The 25627-nt window shown below is 34.5% G+C and overlaps 1 protein-coding gene across 3 annotated transcripts in view; it reads right to left on the bottom strand.

Moving 5' to 3' along the window:
• Positions 1–228: 228 nt before the first annotated feature.
• LOC144971296 (uncharacterized) overlaps positions 229–25627 on the bottom strand; it is a 29995-nt gene continuing 4596 nt past the window's right edge. For 2 of the 3 annotated variants that reach the window (XM_078911915.1, XM_078911913.1), the window contains exons 2-6: positions 10979–11251; positions 9406–9718; positions 7011–7219; positions 3447–3614; positions 229–366 (exon numbers count right to left, since the gene is read on the bottom strand). In XM_078911915.1, the coding sequence (XP_078768041.1) occupies positions 235–366; positions 3447–3614; positions 7011–7219; positions 9406–9718; positions 10979–11227 (1071 nt within the window). In that variant the 5' untranslated portion in view covers positions 11228–11251 and the 3' untranslated portion in view covers positions 229–234. Of the gene's footprint in view, positions 367–3446; positions 3615–7010; positions 7220–9405; positions 9719–10978; positions 11252–25354; positions 25442–25627 lie in introns of those variants that run through there. The other variant, XM_078911914.1, reaches the window with a different exon arrangement.

The raw sequence follows: 25627 nt of genomic DNA, 5'->3' as shown, positions 1-25627 counted from the left end.
GAAAAATAAAGGAAAAAAGTTGCTTTTTCATCCAATTTCTGCAGGATATCATTAAAAACCTGGGTTTACACAATGACAGTAATAATAATAATATTAATATTAAAAACAACAACAATAATAATAATAATAATAATAATAATAATAATAATAATAATAATAATAATAATAATAATAATAATAATAATAATAAAATGATAATAATAATAATAAGTGAACCACCCATCCATCCCATTTTCAGCTAAGCAAACGTTTCCTCTGGAAAAACAACAATATCTTTTGATGTACAGAGTTTATAAAACCAGCTGAAACCCGCTGCTCAGGAGTCTCAAGAATACATGCCAGTTCCCATCCCTTGTTTCCCATTTCCTGAAATGATATCAAAGTTAATATTTCATTAACAACAATTAACAAATGTTGTGCTTCTTGTCCTGTAATGATAAAAAAGTAAATATTTCATTAACAACAATTAACGTGTCATTGATGACTGAATGGGTGATAAAAAAAAAAACAAAATTATGGTCCCAGTTTAGGATACTGTACACATATTACGTCACTTAGCTCATAAAAGGAGTTGGGTAAAAAAAAAAACTCATTGAATTATGCAAACAACGGCAGAGAGCATGAAACTTATACATGTTAAAAGGGATGTAAAAAGCGATAACTTGTTCTATAAAACTGCTATGCAACCATAGTACAGCTAATACACAAATTTAGGAAGCGTTTATACAGTCCTTTTTATACACCCATCCCTATGGTAGAGGGCAAAGAGATGACATTCATTTATTTTTTGTTTGTTTGTTGCTTTAGGTCTCTTCCAACACAATTGAGGTTATATGAGAGACCGCTGAAACAAAAAAACAAGCAATCTAACAAAAACAGTACAAATGTCAATCAAAAGCATAACCTAAAGATATCATAAGCTAAATTATAAATAACCAAGAACAAACAGGAGAGGATTTACAGGAAAAAAAATATCCCTGTCAAAAATACAATCACAAACCAAAGAAGCAGGATAGGCTAGTAAAGAGAAGAAGAAACGACATCACTATCGGATCGTACACCCATGCGAACATCATGGGTATATGATTCAAGGGTGATGCTCCCATCCAAACATTCATTTATGAATTCCCAATGATATGAAATGTGTTGAATGTATCATGTTATTTTTGTCACTAATTTAATGGGATTATGAAAAGCCTTATCACACATCTGAAATGAAATAAAAAAGACAATAAAAGTGAAAGATCACTGTCCTCACATCAAAATCATTTAAATGGCAATTTATCATTACCACCTATATATATATATATATATATATATATATATACACACTATATATATATATATATATATATATATATATATATATATAATATATATATATATATATATATATATATATATATATATATATATATATATATATATATATATATATATAATATATATTATATTATATATACTAGTAAAGCACCCGCAATTTCGCGGGGAAAGAACTATTTTCATTCGATATTGCCAGAATCATTTTCTTGATTAGCTTAATTACGATTAAATGCACATTTTAATCGATGTGCTTGTCGTCGCTGCCATGCTTTATTTGGCATGATTTTCGTTTATCAGTGAATAGATATCAATATCAATAAGTCGCAAGTCTTTACCACGCTTTACTTGGGAGTGCTTTGCACTACCTTCAATACTTCACAAATTAAAATGGCGGCCGAGAATCAAAATAATGTTCAAATTAGGAAATTTTAAACTTTCACAAATCTATCAAGGTTTGTTCTAGAGTTTTTAAAACGCTTTTATATGATGACAAATTGAATAAATAAACGCCTGACAAAAGATCAATGGTGACAAAACATATTGAATGAATATTGGGGATGTAGGAGCTTTCGGAATGTCTCCCCTTTATTTATGTGAGGTCAAATGAAAATCTGAAGCGGATGCGAAAAATATAAAGTCCCCGAATCTGTCTACTTTTGGTATGTTCGGGCTAGAAGCTAGACATAACCAATTGACAGTTTGCCGAAACGTTTAACTAAATATTTCCCAGGGCAATAATTATCACACTGATGGCATAAAAACGACAGTAATATCAGCAGTAATATTAGTTATGTTGTTAATCGGTGAAACTTGTTTAAAATTTCTGTAAATCCGAATACCATAAAAAGCCCGCAATTTCCCAATAATTATCACATCGATGGCATAAAAACGACAATAATATCAGCAGTAATATTAGTTGATGTTGTTAATCGGTGAAACTTGTTTAAAATTTCTGTAAATCCGAATACCGTCATGTGATCAAGTGAATTATATCACTATGAATGCCACGATTTGTTGAAAAATGCCAATCTGACAGTTCCTAGCAAACACACCCCCCTCCCCCCTGCTCAGGAATTTCTCTACTTGATGGACCCCCCCCCCCCCCCCCCCTTTTTTTTTTCATCCACATTCCAAAAAACACACAGACACACATGTATAGATAGTATGCGCTTGGCTAAGGAGCTTATAACATTGCCATCCGGAAGCATAACGGACCAACACACAAAACTGTGTGTATCCATGAACGTTTATAGTCGGGTTAATACAGTTCAGTGAGCAATACTCATAAAAGCGGATGGCAAAAAACAATAACAAAGACCTGAGTGACGTCATCTTCGAACTATCTATACACCACACACACACACACACACACATACACACACACGCACACATATAAACATACACGCAATGAGAACACACTACACTACATAACAACACAGATCATTGCTAAATCAACACAACGGAAGTAAGGACTCTACTGGACAGATAGATGGGTGTGGCCATGAGATGTTAGTGTCTTCGGTACATTTTTTATGATATCTGTTTGACTTAACGAACTTTCAAACTGACTTTAAATTATAAAAGGAAATCAAGTTATCTGTTTATCTATCTGTAAAAAATACATTTCTATTTTTCAAATCTTTCAGTAGAGTCGTGCGCCGTATCAATTTTTTTATTGACTCAAATAAGCACAATGTTCTCCACAAGGCTATACTTTTTAAAGAAAGTATATATATATATATATATATATATATATATATATATATATATATATATATATATATATATATATATATATATATATATATAAATTATATATATAAATTACAAATATATATATATAAATTAAGTGTTACATCCATTGCCTGCAGGTTACCACGGCAAAAATGGATTAGACGGTTATCTGCCAGTGTCCAATAAACAAATCAAACCTAAAATTTAGGTACATTGTTATTGTCAATCTAGTTTGGTTTTATTGACATTGACTGACAACTTCAAAATTGTATCAACTTACATGATTTACCTATGATCCTCATCCTGTTGACAACCAATGAACAAAGTTGAATTAAAAAAACAAAACACAAGAAAATCCTTATCGGTTAATAAATGAGTAGTAAACTGACCTGTATGACAGGCTCCCAGTTTGTTGTGATCTGGTAACCCCTGATGTGAATTTCATGCTCCACCAGAGTTCCTTCATACATTGGAGTTGGGTCATTAGCACGTGAGGCAGGTTTTTCAAAGAACCATTGAGAGTTCAAAGTACCAGTTGTAGTTATTAGTGAGCTTTGCTGTTAATTTTAAAATAAAAAAAAAACAATATTTCTCTCAGATATTGATTAACTACACGTAGGTTATATCATAAAACAAAATTTGTAGTGTGAGAAAATAAAAGCTTAGTTCGCATAGAAGTAGATCTATTATGAGCTTCTCTCTCTAACTTTATCGTATTCAAGTTGATTTTACATGTATGGAAGTGTTCATCAACTTCCATTGGTAAGGCCTTATGTGCAAAATGTAGCATACCAAATAGGACAATTTGAGTAATTAGTAAAATCATATATAACTGTAACAGAAAATAATAGAGATAACAAAATGAATGTACGAACAAACAGGGGGGATCGGCGATTACACACATCACTAAACCCTAGAAAATATATCGTGTATACCTTGAAAACTGAATCAACGGCAATCGTTGGCTTTGTGATCTTTTGGTAGGACACTCAGCTTCTCACTGATAAATCCTAGATTCGAGTCCCACTGTGAGTAGAGCAATGTTGAGTCCTTTGAAAAGATTCTAACACACATTTTCTCACCAAAAATAGCATTGTCTAAGTCGAAAAAAAAGCTGTAATAGCACTTTATAGGCATCCTGTCTTGTCCTAACCTCTTGTGAAAAGCTTTGAACTATTTCATTAGATATTGCCCTGTAAAAGCCCATTATTTCCAAATTTATTAAAAATCAACAACATCATTTATAACTTTTCCAAAACATTAATGAGTTAAGTTGTATTCAAACACAACGTGTTTGCCCAGTTTTCTTGTCATCATAAGAATATGTCTGTTATATATCCACATTGTGTGGGGTACTATGAATATTTCATAGATTTTCAATCCATAAGGGTAGTACTTGCATAACATCCATTTTTTTCAGATTTTCCAATGCTATTTGTTCTTATAAATACCTTGAAATTTTAAGAGGCATTTTTATGCTGATTATAATCGTTTTAAAAACATTTTTTATCCTCTCTGAAATGTATCTGATCATAACATACCATGTATACCAGGCAACTTCTCTACATTTTTAACCAACTTATTTTTCTCTTCTGATTCTTTATTTAATGTATTTTTTTTTTCACCAAATTCTAATCTATTTCATTTTTTGACCGGAAATTTTTTGTTGTTGGATTATTGTCTGTCGAAGATCTGCAGAAAATAATGTAGAGCCAAAAAATATTAAATAGCTGGATTTTCAGCTAAAGCTGGAAAGAGAGCACTCCAGTACATTGCAGATCACTTAAGATAAACTCCCAGGGAAAAGAAAGAACGTTTATTTTATCCGAGTTTATTTTATCCAAAATTCAAGGGTAACAACCTTTCAGCGACACAAGTATTTGTTTAATCTATTTGTTGTCCCCCTTTAATGAATACCTTCCCAAAAAGACGGCTCAGCTTCCTGTTATGCTTGGCTAAACTAAAAGTAACTTATTCTATACTACTATTTGTCATTAGAGCTATCTTTCACAATGCAACAGGCATATGGTGATCTACAGAGAAAGGCAGATGGTAATGAAAAAAAAGTAGGGATATAGATAGACAGTGCAGTTTCTTGATTGCAGCAATTGAATACATTGCACAATGAGGAGACTAAAAGATAGGACATAGAGGGGAGGGGGGAAGAAGGGGATGATTAAAAGATTCCCTGTCCATCCCATCCAGTTGTCATATCCAGATCAATGAGTTTATCTTCTTATCCGGACTAGCTCAGGGATGGAGTTTATCTTAACCATTTTAATTAGAGATTTAGAGCAGAAAAATTGGGACCAGCCTCAGAGTTTATTTTAAGCAAGAGTTTATTTTAACACAGTTTATCTTAAGTGGACAAAAGGCTAACAGGTTAATGTGTCAAAAATATGTTGACATTAATCTTTTAATATTTTGAAAAAAAAATATGTGACATTTGGAATAATCATAAGTTTGAGACTAATTCTAATTCAATTACACTCGAGCATGGAAATCTTGAACACACAAATCTCGAAATCATGGAAATCTCAAATTAGGTACAATTCCCTGTTTTAATTCCTCTATTATGTTAGTATTGGCAACATGAAAATCTTTAACACTTTCCAAGGCCAACACAGAAATCTTGACCAAACTGGACATTCCCTTGCAGTTAGTTGAATTTTTATTTTTTATTTTGTGTATTGTTTGTGTTGAACAGAAACGAAAGATGCCATTGCTCCCCTGTAGCATTAAGCGTCAGTTAATGTGTTATGCATACGTGTGTGTGGCATATATTATGTGTGTGGATGTGTGTGTGCATGCTGAACTGATGGATACTTAATCTGAGGTGCCAGTACCATAGCAAAATGACGAGTATTGTTGGGGTCTTAGGCATAAATTGTTACATATTAAAATGATACAGGCAATTAGTGGTGGAGCAATGCCCTCCCTCTCTCTTTAGCCTGAAGGTGTTAAGTGAGGAGTGATAGTGATTTTAGGTACAGGACTAATAGGAAATTACGTCACGTGCTGTGTATGTAATCCACAATGCGATATGCTAGCTTTGACTTTTTATATCAAGCACAGACAGTGGGAATTGTCATTCCATTTCTGTAACTGTAATTGAACAAGACAAAACGCACTAAACGCAACACTAGTGAAAACTCACTTCATAATTTTGTAAAAGATGGCAGAGAAAAGGAAATTGAATTGTCTCACTAGCGACTCTTGACAGAGTTCACAATAATGGAGAGTTATCATTATAATATGACTATTATCAATACCACCCACATTTACCTCCCTCATATTCTTCCTCATATCCTCTGTAAAATACTCAACACAGAAAACTTGAAAACCTCGAACAATTAGTCCCAGTCATGACTTGTTCGAGATTTTCATGCTCGAGTGTAATATTTTAAATAATGTACCATAACATTGGATATTACTTTCATTTTGATTATTAATCAATCGAAACTCTCGAAAGTATAAAGTATAAAGCTAGCCATGTCAAACGAAAGCAAATAGAGATAATTATATTTATAATATTGACTATATGAAATATGAAACAGATATTTGTGTATTAGATATTTAATACTCAATATTATCATATTAATAATGAATGTTATTTATATAACTTTGATAAATTGTATATGCATGAAATTTTCACAGAGCATTTAAAGGATTTTAAAACCTATTAGCTCTTAAATGATATGATACGATATGGTACAAAGAACTTTTTTTTAAAGAGTCATAAACAAACGTTTTACTTTTTTTTTTTTTCCAACACAGAAAGTGGTTTTCAGTCCTATCTTTTAATTCCAAAGTGTTATGTGAAAGTTAACTCAATTATTGAGGTTTTTTTGTTTTTCATTTTTTCTTATTTGAGAGAATGTGGTCCTCCCCCGAAAGAAACAAAGGGCAGAGGATTTTAAGTACAGTAGACTTTATATATCACCACAGCTAACCTGGTAATGGTTGGCTTCGTCATAGAATATTTCCACCAGTCTCCAGCCTTGATTCAGATGTGCTGCAAAAGTTTCAGTCCAGTTACACTGACATGTGATATGACATCCTGTGCTGGTGACATGGACAGGGACATACACGCATGTATAAATATATCTCTCCGGGGCCTCCCCCCCAACAGGTACATCAAAAAAGAGATCACAGCCTAAAGCTGAAAAAAGACAACAACAAAAATGTGATAAATGATTATAATATAACAATAAAGGTGAGATCTTCCTGGCAGTTCACGAAATAGAAACTTTCAAAACTAAAATTATATTTTATCTTTTAACAAATGATCATCTACCTAATGTGATAACCATAAATATACCCTGAACAACCAATCTTTTAATCCCCCCCCCCCCCCGCCCAAAAAACCCACAAAAAAAACATTAAAAAAAAAAGTAAAATAAAACAAAAACAAACAAAAAACAATATTATTTATGTGCACACTTAGGTTGTGGTGACCCACCAACTCGAACTTGTAATATATTGGGTTGAACATGTAAATGCTGTTGATAGAGTCTTTCAAAAATATGCAATTCTAGTTCATTTCATATGCTTTAACGATGAGAATGTTTTCTTAAACTGCAAACCCCTATCCTTTAAAATCCTGTATTTCTGAGCATCGAATAACGATGAGAATGTTTTCTTAAACTGCAAACCCCTATCATTTAAAATCGAAAGTAAAAGTTCCTTAACATATACTCTATCACGAAATGTTACCAGATTGAAGTGATGGGTCACTCATCACTGGTTGGTAAAAGCAGTGCAGGGTCTTAACTGCTGCCATTGTCATTTTACTTGACAAAGGCTCTGTTACAGTTTCTTAATCTTCGTCTCTGAAATCATGCTATATTGTTTTGTCATCAATAATTGGGTAGATGAAGAATTCTCAATAAATTTTAACATTTTGTTGACATGTTTCTCATGCTCATGTATAAATTGGAAATGATATCACTGAGTCTTTGATACTTTCCTCATTTCGAAAATTGTTGCATGCATCGATCACAACGGGGAAAGGGGGGATTATCTTCACTTCTGGATATCAATGGCTTTGATAAAATTGTGATGTTGATGAGTTTCTCTTCCAGAAAAATGTGCATCGATATATAAAATCTTTAGTTACTTATACAATGAATTTAAAAAAAGGACTTTGGTGTAATGTTGATATAAGTGTTATGTCGATATGAGCATTGTTGATATATTCATGCGGCACTGTAATAATACAATTATAAGAGATAGAAAACTGGGAGAAATTGTAAAGAAGCATGCATAGTCAATACTTTAAAATATCATTTTAAAAAATAAACATATTTCATGAGAATTTTCTGCCAACCAAAACTGCATTAAACCAAAGCTAATTGACAAATAAATAGATATATTGATTAAGTAGGGAAAAAGTTTTAACAAATTCAAAATACATTTAGATGCATGCTGGGCACCAACGATCACTTTTCTCTTTTTCAACTTTTGCTACTTTTACACTTTCAAAGCACTACATATCAGATTGGGATTCAGATATCATGAGGAAACAGTAAGAAAATGCGGGAGATTAACTATATTTAAAAAAAATGAAAATGTCCATTCTGACCAAGTGGATGCTTTTTTTCAATCATTTTTCTCTCCAAGTTTTTTACTTCTTTAAATATTTATGAACTAAACTAGGAGTGTGACAGGTGAGCAATACAACTCTCTAGTGTCTGAGCTATAAAGGCAATATATATATATACCATGTGAAGAGGATCCATTTAAAGTAGGGGTAATATGATTACAAATTGTTTCTCCCCTTCCTTGGGGTCCAGTAGCCCAGTTCGAAGAGCACTTGCTCGCAAGCAAAGGTCAAGTATCGTTTCTATCAATCCAGCAGTTATAGGGTAGCTATGTCTGTTAGGCATTGCAGAGAGTACTTTGAAATAGACCAGCATACTATCCAAAGGGTAGCAAGCAAAAATTATTATTGTCCAAGGGCCTTATGGCAATAACATTCTATTCAACTGAAGGTAGTTTTGGCTTTGATTCCTCCATATTATTTGATAATTATGGTAATCATTACCCTTTTTACCCGAATATATTTCATCTATGAAACAATCTTCTAGCTGGTATCAAGTCAAAAGGCAAAAATACACAAGACTAAAACACTTTCACAAACAAGAAGGCACCATGAGGCAATTTTTTTGTTTTGTATTTTTTTTTCTTATTATTCCGGGCATTGACTGTAATAATCACGCTGACTGAGTCAGCTGTTTGAGGAAGACGTTTAATATGTTGCTAAAACCTGAAAATGTAATAGATTTAATTTAGCATAAGTGAGGGTGACTCAATAATATATTCCAATGATCTGTCTTCTGTACTTACCTGGCAATTTTGTACCAAAAAATGAGGGTTCTAATGCCTCCTCACCAGTAATCTCAATACATATAAGTCGACTACCACTATCAGCATAGCGAGAAAGAGTTTGATGAAGGTGATTAGTGTCGGTGGCCACTCCAGTGCTCAGGAAAGAACTCTTAGCAAATTGTGGCTGGATAACAGACTTTTCCACACGCAGTTCATACTGAGTTGAGCTACCATTGTCTTTCCTCCAACCCTCTAAAGAAGGGTAACTGCAGAAAATTCCTTGATAAGACAGAAGCATTTCAAGATTGAACAGTCCTTTTCCAGGTCGCTTCTGTAATAAAAAATCAAACAAAAAAATTGTATTATCAAGTCCATAAATCTTCATAATCTCACCTCCTCCCCCCAAGACATGACAGTTAAAAAAAAAAAAATCCCAAATTTTGCAAGCTAAAAACAGCGAAATTTGCAAAATTTGCGATTAATTTTCCTAAAAACCCATAATTTGTTCATGAAAATGGGTTTCACAGCGCTGGCAACAAATGTAAGGTCATATCAGCGGCAGTAAAAAGGAAGAAAATGAGATAGTAAAAAAGAGACTACTCTTGATTAATTATCTTTCACATTCTATACGAGCTCTCAAATTAAAAGAAAATAAAAATTTTTCTTTTTTTTTTTTCGCCTTTTTTTTTCTTTGCAAAATCTCGAAAATTTGGAAAAAATTGCAGATTTTGCAGCCGTAATGCAAATCAGTGATATTTTGCGGCCACAAGTGATGTAAAAAACTGCTATGCCAGTCCTAAACATTTCAATACTCATGGTAGATTCTTTATTGACTCAGTAGTAAAATACTTTGTACCATTCATGATGAGAGTAACTGATAAGATCAAGGTCATAAGCTAGTCTAAGTTCACAGTTCATATTTTCTTCAATGTTTCTGTAACGGATAAGCAAACCCTGTTGACTCAATTTTTAAAGCCCACAGAGCGATTAATAAGGTATTTATCATTTTCAACATTTACCATATATCTATTATTTTACCAATATTCAGTCCAGTTTATTAGTTTTAAAAGTTTTTATTGGTGCTTTTTTCACTTTTAGGTCAAATCAGCGACAGTTTTCAAAAAAAGCATTGTGAGATGATATTAAGAAAAATCCAGATAGTGAGGACTAGAGTCAATTTTTTTCTGATCCCTCTATAGTTCCCAATTCAAAGTATAAGCAATTGTTTTGCAAAAATATGTATTTAACTCTAAAGAAAAGCAAATATACTCAAGCTCTGGGTTTATTTTGATGATCCAAATTTTGTGTTGGTGATAGGGATAATCTATTTTTGTCAGTGCACAGACAACATATTTAAATAAGGAATAGAGAGTCATAATTACGAATTCATTATTGTGAACCAGATTTCTTTACTGCACTGTATGCCTTAAAATAGATGAATATGAATGCGTGGAAACACTTGACATGCAAAAATTCTAGAAGAGTGAAGAACAGAGGGAAATGACTAGGCATCCAAAAATCTTTGGAAGAAGTTATGAATTCATGTTTGTATTCATTAAAAGATACACTGTCATAAACTCAAAGTACTCACTAGTCCGCGGACATGATAAAATGTTAACAGCTTCAGTCCTCTTGCATGATTTTCAGCCAAAGTTGGGTAATAGGCATCAATGTTAGACGTAAGTATGGAGGTTGACGAAAGCTTTAATTGATGCCTGATTGCTACCTCACAATTGACAAAATGATACATGGCAGAAGGTCCATTATATGGAGGGTAAGTTGATTGGCTCCTTTCTTCAGGTTTGTTTATAACAACACCTTTTGATGATTTCCCTCCCATGTTGTCAGAATCTTAGAATCGTTTCTGTATAAAAGTGAAATAATATATTGTATTTATATAATAATATAATATATATACTATATTATATATATATATATATATATATAATTATATAATATAAATATAGATATAATATGTGTGTGTGTGTGAATTGTAATAAAAATGCAGAATACAGATTCTGTAATGTATTTATATCAGCTTCCATCACAGTGCAAATTTCGACAAGCAAAATGTTTTTCTTGCAACACCATAGGTCATATTTAAAAAGTCTGCCAACAAGTAAAAATTAACCGTTCAAAAAGTGCAGACAATTTTCCTCCAATTCAAATCACATTATGATGAAATATCAGAGACTACACAAGAATGGAAGAGATGGACAATTACTTGATGGAAAATATTTTCATTATCTCATCAAGAAACCCAGATCCATATTTTGTAACTTTGAAGGTCAATGAAGTTATGACAGAATTTCAAATAGACACAAAAACAACACAGCCATTTACTGCTTTCAACTTAGTTTGACAGGTAAATGTTGCCGGACGCTAGTTCATAACAGACGGCGAGTCACAGCCTGTGAGGAAAGGGAGACTGAGCAATTTTGCCTATTTTGATGATTTTTTTCTTAAGTTCAAAGTAGTGTAGTAAATAGGCTATTGGATGTTGTAATAAGATATTTAAGAGTCATAACTAGTGATTCACAAACTTTGATTTGATATTATTTTAATAGATCATTTGAGATTAGATTTTAAAGGAATTAACCCTAAAAATGGGTCAGAAATTTTAATTACTTCAAACCATATAACCAAAAATTACATAGTTATCTGAGTTTATACAAACTAATGAGAAATACTGCAATAATCGTCAATATTCACAGAGTAGAAATATATAATTAAAGTCATTTTGTAATGAAGCATTGTTGAGATATCTGCTCACCTGTACAGCAATATCCTTTTTTGACAACAATAAAAAAAGCGTGATCAATGCATTGTCGGGGGTTTGTTGATCAAATGATCAAAATAAACTGGTTTTAGTAATATCAATTGACAATTCTTAGGTAAAGATATGTTATATGCATTTCTCTGAAGTTTGTATACATCAAAGCTATATTATAATAATAATAATAATAATAATAATAATAATAATAATAATAATAATAATAAAAAATAATAATAATGATGATGATGATAATTATAATAATAATAAGGATAATGATAATAATAATAATAATAATAATAATAATAATAATAATAATAATAATAATAATAATATAATAATAATTATAATAATAATAATCATAATAATAATAATAATAACAATAATAATAATAATAATAATAATAATAATAATAATAATAATAATAATAATAATAATAATGATGATGATGATGATGATGATGATAATGATCATTTTCATGATAATAATATTGTGGCTATTACCTAAATGCCCGCTAATTTGGTACATATCACGCCATAATTTCTCTTTAAAATATCATTCTAAATGCCCATCTAAAAAAATTGCAATTCGCCTATATGTCCACTCTGAAAGAAAGGAGGGAAAAAAAAAAGAAAGAAAAAAGAAAGAATTTTATTGATCATTTGCGGCCAATGAATTAGTCATCACCAGTTTCCGAGAGTTTTATTTTACTTCCCAACGCCCCAAATTACTACTATCAATTCATTTCATATAATTTACTCCACCCCACTCCACGCTCTTTTGTCTCTCATTCTTCTTCCTCTCTCTTTCTTTCTCTCTCATATTTTCCCCCATAAATCTCTATTGTTCCCTATGTCGGATTGTCTCTCGCTCCTTTTCTGTCTATTCCTCTATTTCGTCGTCGTCGTCTCTCTCTCTCTCTCTCTCTCTCTCTCTCTCTCTTTCTATGTTAAAAAATTGAGCTTTTGTATCACGCTTAGCCACTAAATGTGCTCAAAGCGCTTTACAGGGGGTCCCTGACCAACAGCAACAACATGCAGAACGAAACCTGACGCCTGGTAGGCGATATTATATTTTTTTTCTGACAACGCTGTCAACTCATTTTACACCTGAGTGCGGTGAGAAGTGAGTAAAGAGCCTTTTCCAAGGACTCAACTATGCACCGAGCGAGGGTCGAACTCAGGACCTTCAGATCCAAAAGCGAGTGTGATGCATATCTCTATCTATCTATCTCATTCTCTTTCAGTCTTCCTCTCTCACTTTCTCTACCTCCATATACATATTTTACACACACACATACACACACTCTCTCTCTCTATCTATCTATATATCTATCTTCATTGTTCTTCCTTCTTTATTTTTCCTTTAGGACTATTTTCTAAGTTTCTCTCTCACTCCTGTCTTTTCCATTGTATTTTCATCTCTTTATCTCTCTGTCTCCTTCTTTTCTTTCATTCCATCACCCTCTCTTTGCCGCCCCCCCCCCCTCCCACCTCTCTGTCTCTCTCTTCATCGTTCCTCATCGCCTATCCCCCCACTCGATCTCTCTTTTCTCTATTTTTCTTCACGCTCCCTCTCTCTCTCTCTCTTCTCTTCTTCTTCCCCTCCCCTTTGTTCTCCATTTCTGTCTCACCCTGTCTTTTCCCTTTTCTCTTTATTTCGCTATCCTCCTCTTTTATTCTGGCACCCTCTCTCTTTTTCCCTTTGTCTGACCCCACCCCTCTCTCTCTCTCTCTCTGACTTTCTCTCTCTATCTATCTATCTATCTGTCTATATTTCTCTATGTCTCAGATGTCTCAAACGCGTTTCATCTGGGATATGGTGTCACCTTCTCTGACCCATCATTGTTTTTAAAAAAGGAAAAGAAAAGAAAAAATAACAAAAGGGGACACCACACAGAAACACCGCACCCCACGACTGCAACATCAAAAATTATAACCAATCCCTCTCACTCCACCACCACCCCTTAAAAAAACACACACTTCCTGGCCGCCTGTACAACTTAGTTGCCAACTGCCAAAGAATTATAATGCATTTGGAAGGCCTAAAAAGTTTTCATAGAGAGCTTGCTATGGCAATTATGGTAATGATTAGAGATCTTGAGGTGGTGGTGGTGGTGGGAATCATGGAGGTAGAGAGAGAGAGAAGAAGAAGATCACGAAAGAGAGGAATAGACAGAGAAGGAGCTAGTGACAACCCGACAGAGGAAACATAGAAAAGTGTGAAATAAGGAAGAAGAATGTGTCACTATGTGGCCTTGTGGTGGTATGACACTCACTTTTGGATCGGATTGGAAAATCCTGGGTTCGAGCCTCACTCGGCTCATAGTTGAGTCCACTCTTACCGTACTTGGGTTTAAAATAAGTACAAGGCTGTTAACTGCATTGTTCTGTCTGAAAAAATGTAATATCGCCTAACAGACATCATGTAGGATGTTAAGTGTTGCTGTTGACCTGTGACACCATGTAAAAAGCTTTGAGACTTTGAGCGGATATTGCGCTATATAAAAACTCTCGTTAGTATTTGTGACAATGATAGCAGTGATGTCATTCTTGTTTCGATGATGAAATGATGGTAGTGGTGATGTCACAGATCAAGAAGCTAGAGTGATACAGTTGATGGCAATGGTGACGCTATAGTGTGCGCGTATGGTATTGGTATTTAAAATGATTGTTTTCTAGAGTGGTGGTGATGATAGTTATGATTTGCTAGTGATGGCAATAATTGATATGACCATGGTAATGGTAGGTATAATGCTATTGTAGTGAAATTGATTGTGGTGCTGATCCTTATGATATTGTGCAAATGATGGTGGTAGCGATTCTGATGGTTATGATTATGTTGTGAAAGTGCTTGTGGTAATGATGATGATGGTTTTAAAATTGCTGTGGATCGACGTGTACTTATTTTCAGGTCTGATAACCATTTCCTTATGGGCTCATTGTTGTAATGGAAATCTAAAAAAAAAATGGCGCAAAATATTGTCCATTATACAAAAATGTTAAACTAGGCCCATAAGTGGGTTATAATGTCAGACCTGCGTGTTTGTGGATGCTTTGTTAACCTACAAGTTAAACCTTTCAAATGGTATTATTTTTTCCACTATAACACAATAAGTCGAATGCTTGGCAGGTCTGTATCACTGCGTACATAGACACACTTTAGATGTAGTAATATCTATTGAAATACCATCTTGAGTGGTGATAAACCAAATTACACATCTGGAATACAAAATTTGCATCCAACGTTGTTTGAGTACAGAATTATTGAGAAAAATCGTGGATTAATTTTTCTTGTAACCATTGTTTAAAATATATCAAGCTTATTATGTATATATTTCCGTCTTTTTATTTCAAAACTTTTAAACTAAAGTTAGGAATTTGTTTTTGGCCAGTAATCGTAACTTTATCAGACTTATTAGACCCCTACCCAGATCAAAACAACCCCAACACCCTTGACAACATTACCCCTTGTTCTGAGTTTAAGAACATAGGCAAGTTATTGTTCTTAGGCAGAACTGGGCTTTTATGTTCTGTATCATTATCATTCTATTTCACCCAGTTTCAACCCGTATACATTTTAAATCCCAGCCCGTTGACATTCTAACTTCTCGTCAGGGCAAAAGTGGATACCAAATACTTAATAGTATTTAGCTAACGAACGAAGTACTGAACATATTGAGGACTTGGTATTAGTGTCCTTTATTAATCTTTAATATATTGACATCGTCTATGGAGATAAGTTTAAATACAAAGTTGTGCTTTCGGCTTTGGAATTAATTGGCGTGTTGTAAAGCCGCCAGACTCCATCCCGTCTATACAATTATCTCGTTTACTGCCAATTTGATAACGCATTGAATTCTCCACGAATTAAATCTATTATTATGTTATACAGCTAGTCTAGTCAAGACAGTACAACTTATAACAAAATTTTCTGAAGTTAAAGGAGAGGTCTCGACATCGTCCAAATATTTTGGCTAAATTCAAGCCATTATTGATGGGACTCACTGAATTATCAAGATTATAACATTTTTTATAATACTGCTTCCTAAGAAATACAGAACTTTGATGTTTTTTGCGCTGCTTCTACTATTATGACTAATATAATATTTTTGACAAATTTAATACTAGTTAGTTATTTAAAACAAATAGTTACTGAGTGCTTACCCACTATTATAGATTGAAAAAAATGTAAAAAAGGCAAAACACACATAGACACAGACACACACACACACACACACACACTCATACAAATCAAGCCAATAAACAAATAAAAGCAGGAAAAATACAACAACAAAAAAAGTAAATATACAAAAAAACACCACCCCCCCCCCCCCCCCCACCCCCCCAAATAAAAACCAAAACAAATAAAACCTGACGAATCTTTCTCTGTGCCCAGCCAACCTAAACTCTCAAGCAGGTACAGTGGAACCTCCCGATAACGACATGCCACGGGACAGAGTTTTTATGTCGTTATCCGGAGGTGTCGTTATTTAGAGGTTTCCAAGATGGCGGACAAAGTGGGCGCGTAAGGCCCGCAGGACCAGTTTTTATTAACCACGCCACAGTTTATCCGGGCTGGGGACCGGCATGTGAGCAGCTGTTTGAATACAACAGAACACATGGCCGCATTGAAAATGTTTGGGGTTTTTTTTTGGTTATTTTTTTTGTTTTCTTTCTGTTTTTTTTTTTAATTTATTGTTTTTTAACTTTTATTTTTGTTTCTCTCTATCCATTAAAAATGTAAAAAAAGGTTCATCATCCTTGTTATTTTGTTATGAACATCAAGACTTGTCTGGCTTGAAATAATCCTCTTTCACTGTTTGACGTTTGGCGCTGGAAATGATAGCAGATACTTTGTCCTCCATTGGGATGAGCACGTCAAATAATTGCGCACCGCTGTCATGTTGCATGGCAAAAGTTCTGAGAGTTGTTAGCGCCATAACCGCCTCACTGGCCGTCACAACAGGGAGTGGAGCATCGCCGTCAAGATCATCATCGTCTTGATTTTCTGTTGTTGGTGTCTTTGTCTCAAGAATATCTGTGACAATGGAATCAACCGACACTTCAAAATTGGATGCCATTCTCATTGGACCTAATGGTGGTAAAAGCTGCGTTCTCATTGGTTTCAAAAGCTGCGTTCTCATTGGTTCAAGCAGGAATCGTTTTTATTAACTTTGAGTATTCATACTCGGTATTTTTAGTATCAGATATCTACGAAAACTGCCGAAAATCGCCAAAATGATGTCGTTATTTCAGAGGTTTTATCAAAAAGTGCTTCGTTATTTGGAGGGGTTTTTTTTTACTGATCTTAAATAGAAAAAAATCGGGACCAGGGGTCGATGTCGTTATCAGGAGGTTGTCACTATTCGGAGGTGTCGTAATCGGGAGGTTCCACTGTATTTGAATGGGATACTTGCCAATAGGAGAACACGAAAATAGTTCCCTATAAGAAATCAATCACCATTCTGGAATAAAAACCATATCCCAGAAGAAGAAAAAAAAGACGAAATTAACACATACACACTTCAAACACACATACACAATCAACTGATTATTTGACTCACAAACAAAGGAGGTGGGGTTTGTCAAACATTTAAGACGATACAGATATATCATGTAATTACGTGGAGTCGAATCCAGCTCAGTAAAAACAAAAACGGAATATTGCCCAGCTATAGTGTGAAGGACGAATAGTGCAAGCAACACTATTTGTCCTTACATACTGCAACGACGGTTGATGATATTCGACCTTAAGGACGAATAGGGCTACCCTATACAGTATGTATTTACACATCAATTGTGCAAAAACCTTTCATTACAAATTGCTGAAAAAAATACCATATTAAAGGTAGATTATTACTCTTATATTCCCTACTATGGGTTAGGGTAACAAAACTCAGTAAATATACATTTTTAATATTTTATGAAATTGAAATATTTTTCATGTTGATTTTTAAAAGAGAAATATAGATTGTTCAAGGAATAGTAAAGTACACTCGCCATTTCTTGATATCAATGAAAATAATTGCGTCTCAAAGGTGAAAATATGGCCGTTCTATCCATATAAATTAGAAAAACATAGAAGTGTTCGGTCAACAATTGCAGTGTAAAAATCAATGATTTTATGAAAATTGTCCAATTTCCTGGCTGACAATGAAACCCAAGCAGTGATTCTACCTGCAGGGACAAAATATGGCCATTCCTCATGTTCTGGACATCTGTTATGACATAACTACATGGTGGTCTCCCCATCATTGACAGTGGGTCGTTTGCATTGGGGGTGAGTGGAGAGAAAACTAAAGTGAAAGATTTCTAATGAAATATACGGCTGTGACAAGCCTATCAGTTATTTCAAAATATTTCTACGAGAAACATTTAAATTTTACTTTAGAGCCATCCAATACACAATTAAAAACATACACAGGACAAAAGGTAGAAATATTAGGTGAAAGTCAGGTCCAAGTGAATTATAATGGACAATCTGCTACCTTACCACTTTTGGTAGTTGAAGGTTTCGGTCCCCCAATGCTTGGCAGAAACTGGCTAAAGCAAATACGCCTTGATTGGCACAACATCTTTTTTGTTAACAGAAACATCTTTAGAAACTGTCCTAGATAGACACAAGGCAATCTTCAAAGAAGAATTAGGTTGTTTGAAGGATATGAAAGAAAAAATTCACATTGATAAAGAGGCTTGTCCCAAATTTTGTACACCATGAACTCTACCATTTTCTTTAAGGGAGGGGGTTGAACGAGAGCTTGATAGACTAGAGACAGATAGTGATTGAAAGAGTGGAATTTTCAAATTGGGCCACTCCCATTGCCCCTGTACAAAAACCATCAGGACGAATCAGAATCGGTGGAGATTATAAAATCACAGTCAAACCCATTGCACAAACTGACAACTTCCCTCTACCAACAAAAGATGACATTTTGTACAAATTTGCTTGAGGACAGTACTATACGGAACTCGTTTTGTCTAATGCGTACAATCAAATAGAACTAGATGATGAATCGAAACAATATACCACAATAAACACCCACAGAGGTTTGTATCAGTACAACTGTTTAGTTTTTCGGACAGTCTGTGGCTCCTGGAATTTTCCAACATACCTTAGAATGTTTACTCAAAGGTGTAGAAAATTGTGTGTCTACCTAGACAATATCTATATCAAGTGCAAAAACAAGAAGGAGCATTTAGAAAATTTAGACAAAGTACTGACAATTTTGGAAAATAAAGGATTAAAACTCCGTAAGGAAGAGTGTCAGTTTATGAAACGATGCATATAATTTTTGGGATACAAATTATCTAAAGAAGGAGTTCCTCCACTAGATGACAAAATTAAAGCAATTCAACCAGCACCAGCACTGACAAATCCGAGTCAACTAAAATCTTATTTAGGACTGGTAAATCACTACACCCCTTTCTCTGACAATCTGTTATTAAAGCTTTACCCACTATATCAGTTGCTTCAAAAAAAAAAAAACACAAGGTGGCACTGGTCTGATGTGCACCAAACCTGCTTTGAACAATCCAAGAAGTTTCTCACTTCAGAAACATTATTAGTCCACTGAAATTCTACAAAACCTATAGTTATCAGTTGCGAAACATCTCCATTGGATGTGACATGTCTCACATAATGGAAGATGGTACAGAGAGACCAATTTCATATGCTTCAAGAACATTAGCACCCGCAGAGAACAACTATGCCCAGATTGATCATGAAGGTCTGGCAATCATCTATGCTGTTACAAAATTTCATAAATTCATTTTTGCATGCCAAATTTTTATTTTCACAGACCACTGCCCATTTTCGGACTTTTTGGGGAAAACAAGCCCATCCCTAAAATGGCTTCACCAAGAATCATCAGGTGGGCCCTTACATTATCAAGGTATCAATATTTGTTACATCATAGACCTGGTAAAGACAGCGGCAACAGTGATGGTCTTAGCTGTCTGCCCATGTCAGAAGTTGAAAAGGCTCTGATATCGAACAATGGTACCAAACGTGAACATTGTGTAAACAGCCTTCAATACCAAACATTAACATTTGAAGATGTTAATGTGCAATGGATTCCAACAAAATCTTAAAAGGAAATGTTAAATTGTGTAAAAGACTTCAATCTTTGGAATTCCCCAAAACTTCATAGAGACACTTTTAGAGCATTCCAAAACAGAAAGAATTGAGCTTAGCATTGAGAATTTCTGTCTTTTATGGGGACACAGACTTATTATTCCCCTGTCCTTGATAAAAAAAAGTATTAGAATTGTTACATGAAACTCACTTAGGAATAATCAGGATGAAAGCCCTGGCAATAAGTTGGGTATGGTGGCCAAGGATTGATGAAGAGATAGAAATGTTAGTTCAATCATGTCAAATGTGTCAGGATTATCAAAAAACATCTGCTAAAGCTCCTCTTCATCCCATGCAGTGGCCTACAAAACAATGGGAAAGACTACATTTGGATTTCACGGGGCCATTCTTGGGAAAAATGTTTTGGATTCTTTTTGACTGGCATTCCAAGTGGATGGATGTTAAAATGTCACCAAACATTACAGCCAGTACCACTATTCTGTGTTTGAGACAAATATATTCTAATTTTGGCTTCCCTAAAACAATTACACTCGAGCACGGAAATTTCAAACAAGTCGGGACCGGGCCGTTTTGTTCGAGATTTCTGTGTTTTCAAGTTTCTGTGTTGAGTATTTTACAGAGGATATGAGGAAGAATATGAGGGAGGTAAATGTGGGTGGTCTTGATAAAAGTCATATTATAACTCTCCGTTATTGTGAACCCTGTCAAGAGTCGAGAGTTTATGAAGAGAGTTTTCACTGGTGTTGCGTTTAGTGCGTCTTGTCTTGTTCAATTACACAAATGGAATGACAATTCCCACTGCATGTGTTTGATAAAGAGACAAAGCCAGCATATCGCATTGTGGATTACACAATTAGCACATGTCGTCATTACCTACAAATCCGGTACCTAAAATCACTACTATCACTATCACTTAACACCCTCACGCTCTTCCCTCTTACCCATAGCAGGCTAAAGAGAGAGGGAGAGCGTTGCTCTCACACAGTTCTCACCCCACCTTCCCCACCACTAATTGTTTGCATCATTTTAATGTGTAACAGTTACTGCCTAAGGCAATCACTGTCTTGTTAGTCTCCTGTCCCAACGATCTGGTCATTTTGCTATGGTACTGACACCTCAGATTAAGTACCATAAAGTGAGGTAATGATGGAGTGATGGGTGGTGGGTGTAAGATGCTGGAAAAACATGCTACGCAATTCCCCCTCAGTTCAGCATGCAGACACACACACACACACACTTAATATATGCCACACACACACACACATGTAACACATTAACTGACACTTAGCGCTATGGGGAGAGTGATGGCATATTTCGTTTCCATTCAATACAAACACTTCGCAAAAAAATTCAAAAAAAAAATTCAATGGACCACAAGGGAATGTCCAGTTTGTTTGAGACTTCCGTGTTGGTCCCGGAAAGTGTTCGAGATTTTTGTGTTGCCAATACTAACTTTATCCCTCATTCATAACTCATCTGTCACCATCTGAGTTTCTGCTAAGGCAAAAATTTCACACACATTTGTGACCCTTCGCCTCAAAACGGTATTAAGTCGGGATGGTTAGGATGTTGAAAATTGAATTTATAGCCAGAAATATCAATCTTGTGTTGAGTTTGTATGTTTTATTGAGGAGAATGGATACCATATTTTAGGGTGCTAATGCCAACAATTTATATTTTTGACCAGTTTAACATTAAATTAGGCTTTTAAGCATCTGGTTCGTTCCGACATAATGCCATTTTGAGATGGTGGGTCACATTTAGATTTATTACATGGACACAGCTGTGTATTCAGTCCACCGGAAATAAAAATATCTTTAAAAGGACCAAATATCGTCTAAACTTGTTACCTTAATCGATAGTGACAACATTCATACTGAGCCTATTGTATGTTAGGCATCATCAGAAGTGGACAGGCGTTAAATTTATGGCAATTTGACGACTTAATGATATCCTTTACAGCGTTTTATTTACTCTCTGAAAGTCTTGATTGAGAGCTGTTCGTAATCAGGAGCCTGAAATAGATCACAATTCTCGATACTGATATATCAATTATTGACGAGATTATTACCGTGGCTGCCAGATAGCCATTGGCCTGACTAATTTGTCCAGAGAATAATGTTTCTATAATTAATTTAAAATTAACATTTATATCTATTTTTAATTTTTCCTAGTCCGTTAGAATTTATATATGATTATCAAAACCGATGAGTTTTCCAAGGAGATCCGAATTTTAGTATTGTTTGCCCAAGTAAGGTTCTATTTTGGTCACTTTTCACATTGATCACTGTCCTCGAGCACGCCTGTGTACTCCCTTGGCAAACAATTCTTAATTTTCAACTTCAACACATTGACGCCATTCCTGGTGACTCGAGAAGTTTGATTGACTTTTAATTTTTTAAAATTTATTTACTTTTACTCACTTTTAAGATTATTATTTTAATTTAGAACACAGTGAGATGTCAAAATGTATTGCCTTGTGTATTTCTTGTACATAACAATATGAATCCGGAGAAAAATTAAACAAAAACGAACAAACAAAACAAAAACCACCAAAAAAAAAAAAAAAAAGAAAAAAAAAAAGATAAAAGAAAAAGAGAGAACAACTTTATAGTTATAAAGTCTTGAATGTGTTTAAGGGAGCGTCAGAGAGAGAAGGGGGGTGGGGTGGGAGAGATTAGAGAGAGAGAGAGAGAGAGAGAGAGAGAGAGAGAGAGAGAGAGAGAGAGAGAGAGAGAGAGAGAGAGAGAGAGAGAGAGAGAGAGAGAGTTAGAGAGAGGTTAAGGACTGCTTTGTAGCTACTTGCACTCGTTTTTTTTTTCTTTTGGTTCCTATCCTTATTTATAAGGTTACAGCTTGGGAAACTTTTGGTGTAGACAATATCGGCGTGAGCAGCAAGGAAGATGACTCTACATTGTTTTAAGGACTCTTTTGTTTTTAAAGGTTTGATGGCGCTAACCGATGTTTTCCAAGGAGATCAGAGTTTTAGTATTGTTTGCCCAAGTAAGGTTCTATTTGGTCACTTTTCACATCGATCACTGGCCTCGAGCACGCCTGTGTACTCCCTTGGCAAAAAATTCTTAATTTTTCTAGTTCAACACGTTGACACCATTACTCGAGAAGTTTGATCGACCTTTATTTTTTAAAAAAATTTATTTACTTTTACTCACTTTTAAGATTATTGGTTTAATTTAGAACACAGTGAGACGTCGAAATGTATTTCCTTGTGTATTTCTTGTACGTAGCAATATGAATCCAGAGACAAACTAAACAAAAACGAACAAACAAAACAAAACCAACCAAAATAATTTTTTAAAAAAAGAAAAAGAGAGAACAACTTTATAGTTATAGGGTCTTGAATGTGTTTAAGGGAGCATATCAGAGAGAGAAGGGGGTGGGAGAGATAAGAGAGAGAGATAAGAGGTGAAGAGAAGAGAGAGAGAGAGAGAGAGAGAGAGAGAGAGAGAGAGAGAGAGAGAGAGAGAGAGAGAGAGGGGGGGGGAGAGAGAGAGAGAGAGAGAGAGAGAGAGAGAGGGGAGAGAGAGAAGAGAGAGAGAGAGAGAGAGAGAGAGAGAGAGAGAGAGAGAGAGAGGTTAAGGACTGCTTTGTAGCTACTTGTACTCGATTTTTATTTTTTATTTTGGTTCCTGTCCTTATTTACAAGGTTACAGCTTGGAACACTTTTGGTGTAGACAATATCGGCGTGAGCAGCAAGGTAGATGACTCTACATTCTTTTAAGGACTCTTTTGTTTTTAAAGGTTTGATGGCGCTTATAAAACATTGAGGTCATTTTAGGGCTAGTAGAAAGGAAAAATATGGGATACCAGTCAAAAAAATTATAGTTTTACAAGACATGTAAGACGATGAACAATAGACCAGCCCCACCATTCAAAGGACAAGGGATGATTTTGAAACAAAAGGATATTGGAAGAAGACAAAGTCAAGACTGCCCGGGGCGGAGGGGGGAGCCGTGCTCGAGACCAGTGATCGGTGTGAAAAGTGACAAAATAGAACCTTACTTGGGCAAGCAATACAAAAACTCTGATCTCCTTGGTAAATTCATTGGTTTTGATAATCACAAAAAATTCTAAAGGACTAGGAAAAATTAAAAATAGATATAAATGTTAATTTTAAATTAATTGTAGAAACATTATGTAGAAACAATTTTTGCCAAATTAGCCAGGCCAATGGCTATCTCGCAGCCACGGTAAGAATCTTTTCAATGTTTGATAAATCGGTTTCGAGAATTGAGATCTATTTCAGGCACCCGGCTTCAAACAACTCTCAATCAAGATTTTCCGAGAGTAAATAAAACACTGTAAACGATATTATTACGCTGTTGAATTGCCATAAATTTTATGCCTGTCCATTTCTGATGATGCCAATTATAGGTTCAGTATCAAAGTCGTCACTATCGATTAAGGTAAGTATAGATGATAATTGGTCCTTTTTAAATATTTTGATTTCCGGTGGACTGAAAACACAGTTCCTTTGGGTTATATGTACACATTAGGGTGTGTATGAATTTCTTGGCACATGTCACACTCACACATCAATAAATAATAGGTGGCGTTTTTATGCACCTCCGTTGCATTTTTAGGCACCTCCATTGGAGGTGTACAAAAAAGCACCGTTTTTATGAACCTCCGTTGGCGGTGATGGTAAATTAATGAAAATATTGCTGCATACGTCGATGAGGTTTAAATAATTTTAGATTGTAGTTTAGCACGCTGCTTAGTGATTACCGATGTACGTTTATACAATGATAATAAATTAAAGAATAATAACAAAAATTTAAAAAGTAAAAAGAAACATGGCACACAAATACTACTGATCTCAAATAAATAAATAATTTTAGAAAATTAAAATCGAATTTTTTAAAAAACATGATAAAAAGTTTTTGATAGAAAAAAAATGAAAGAAAGAAAAAAAAAATGATGTCTTTCTCAATAAAAAAAATAAAAAATAAAATATGTCTACAATGGGAATCGAACCCAGCACTTTCAAGGTTAGAGTCTGACAGCTTGTCCACTGCATTACGGAGCCACCTGACTGTTCATCACATTTAATAAGGTCTTTCTAAAACATTATTTTACCTTCAATGCAACTCCTATTTTCTGGTTTTATATTTCGATTTTTAAAATTATTATTATTTTGATAAAAGTTTATTAACAAAAACATCCTACAGATGTCATAATATAACTTTCGCCATTTCCAAATACAGATACACAATATCGCTGATGAAATTGGGTGGGATGCGCATGCGTGACGGAGGTGTATAAAAACGATCCGTTATGATACACCGTCAACGGAGGTGCATAAAAACACTACGTTTCCAAATACAGAAACACAATATCAATATCGCTGAT

This window comes from Berghia stephanieae, chromosome 4, assembly GCF_034508935.2.
Source record: "Berghia stephanieae isolate SIO BIC M18660-M18661 chromosome 4, UCSD_Bste_1.3, whole genome shotgun sequence".
In the NCBI taxonomy this organism is placed as follows: domain Eukaryota; kingdom Metazoa; phylum Mollusca; class Gastropoda; order Nudibranchia; family Aeolidiidae; genus Berghia; species Berghia stephanieae.
This window is presented reverse-complemented; position numbering and strand designations above follow the sequence as displayed.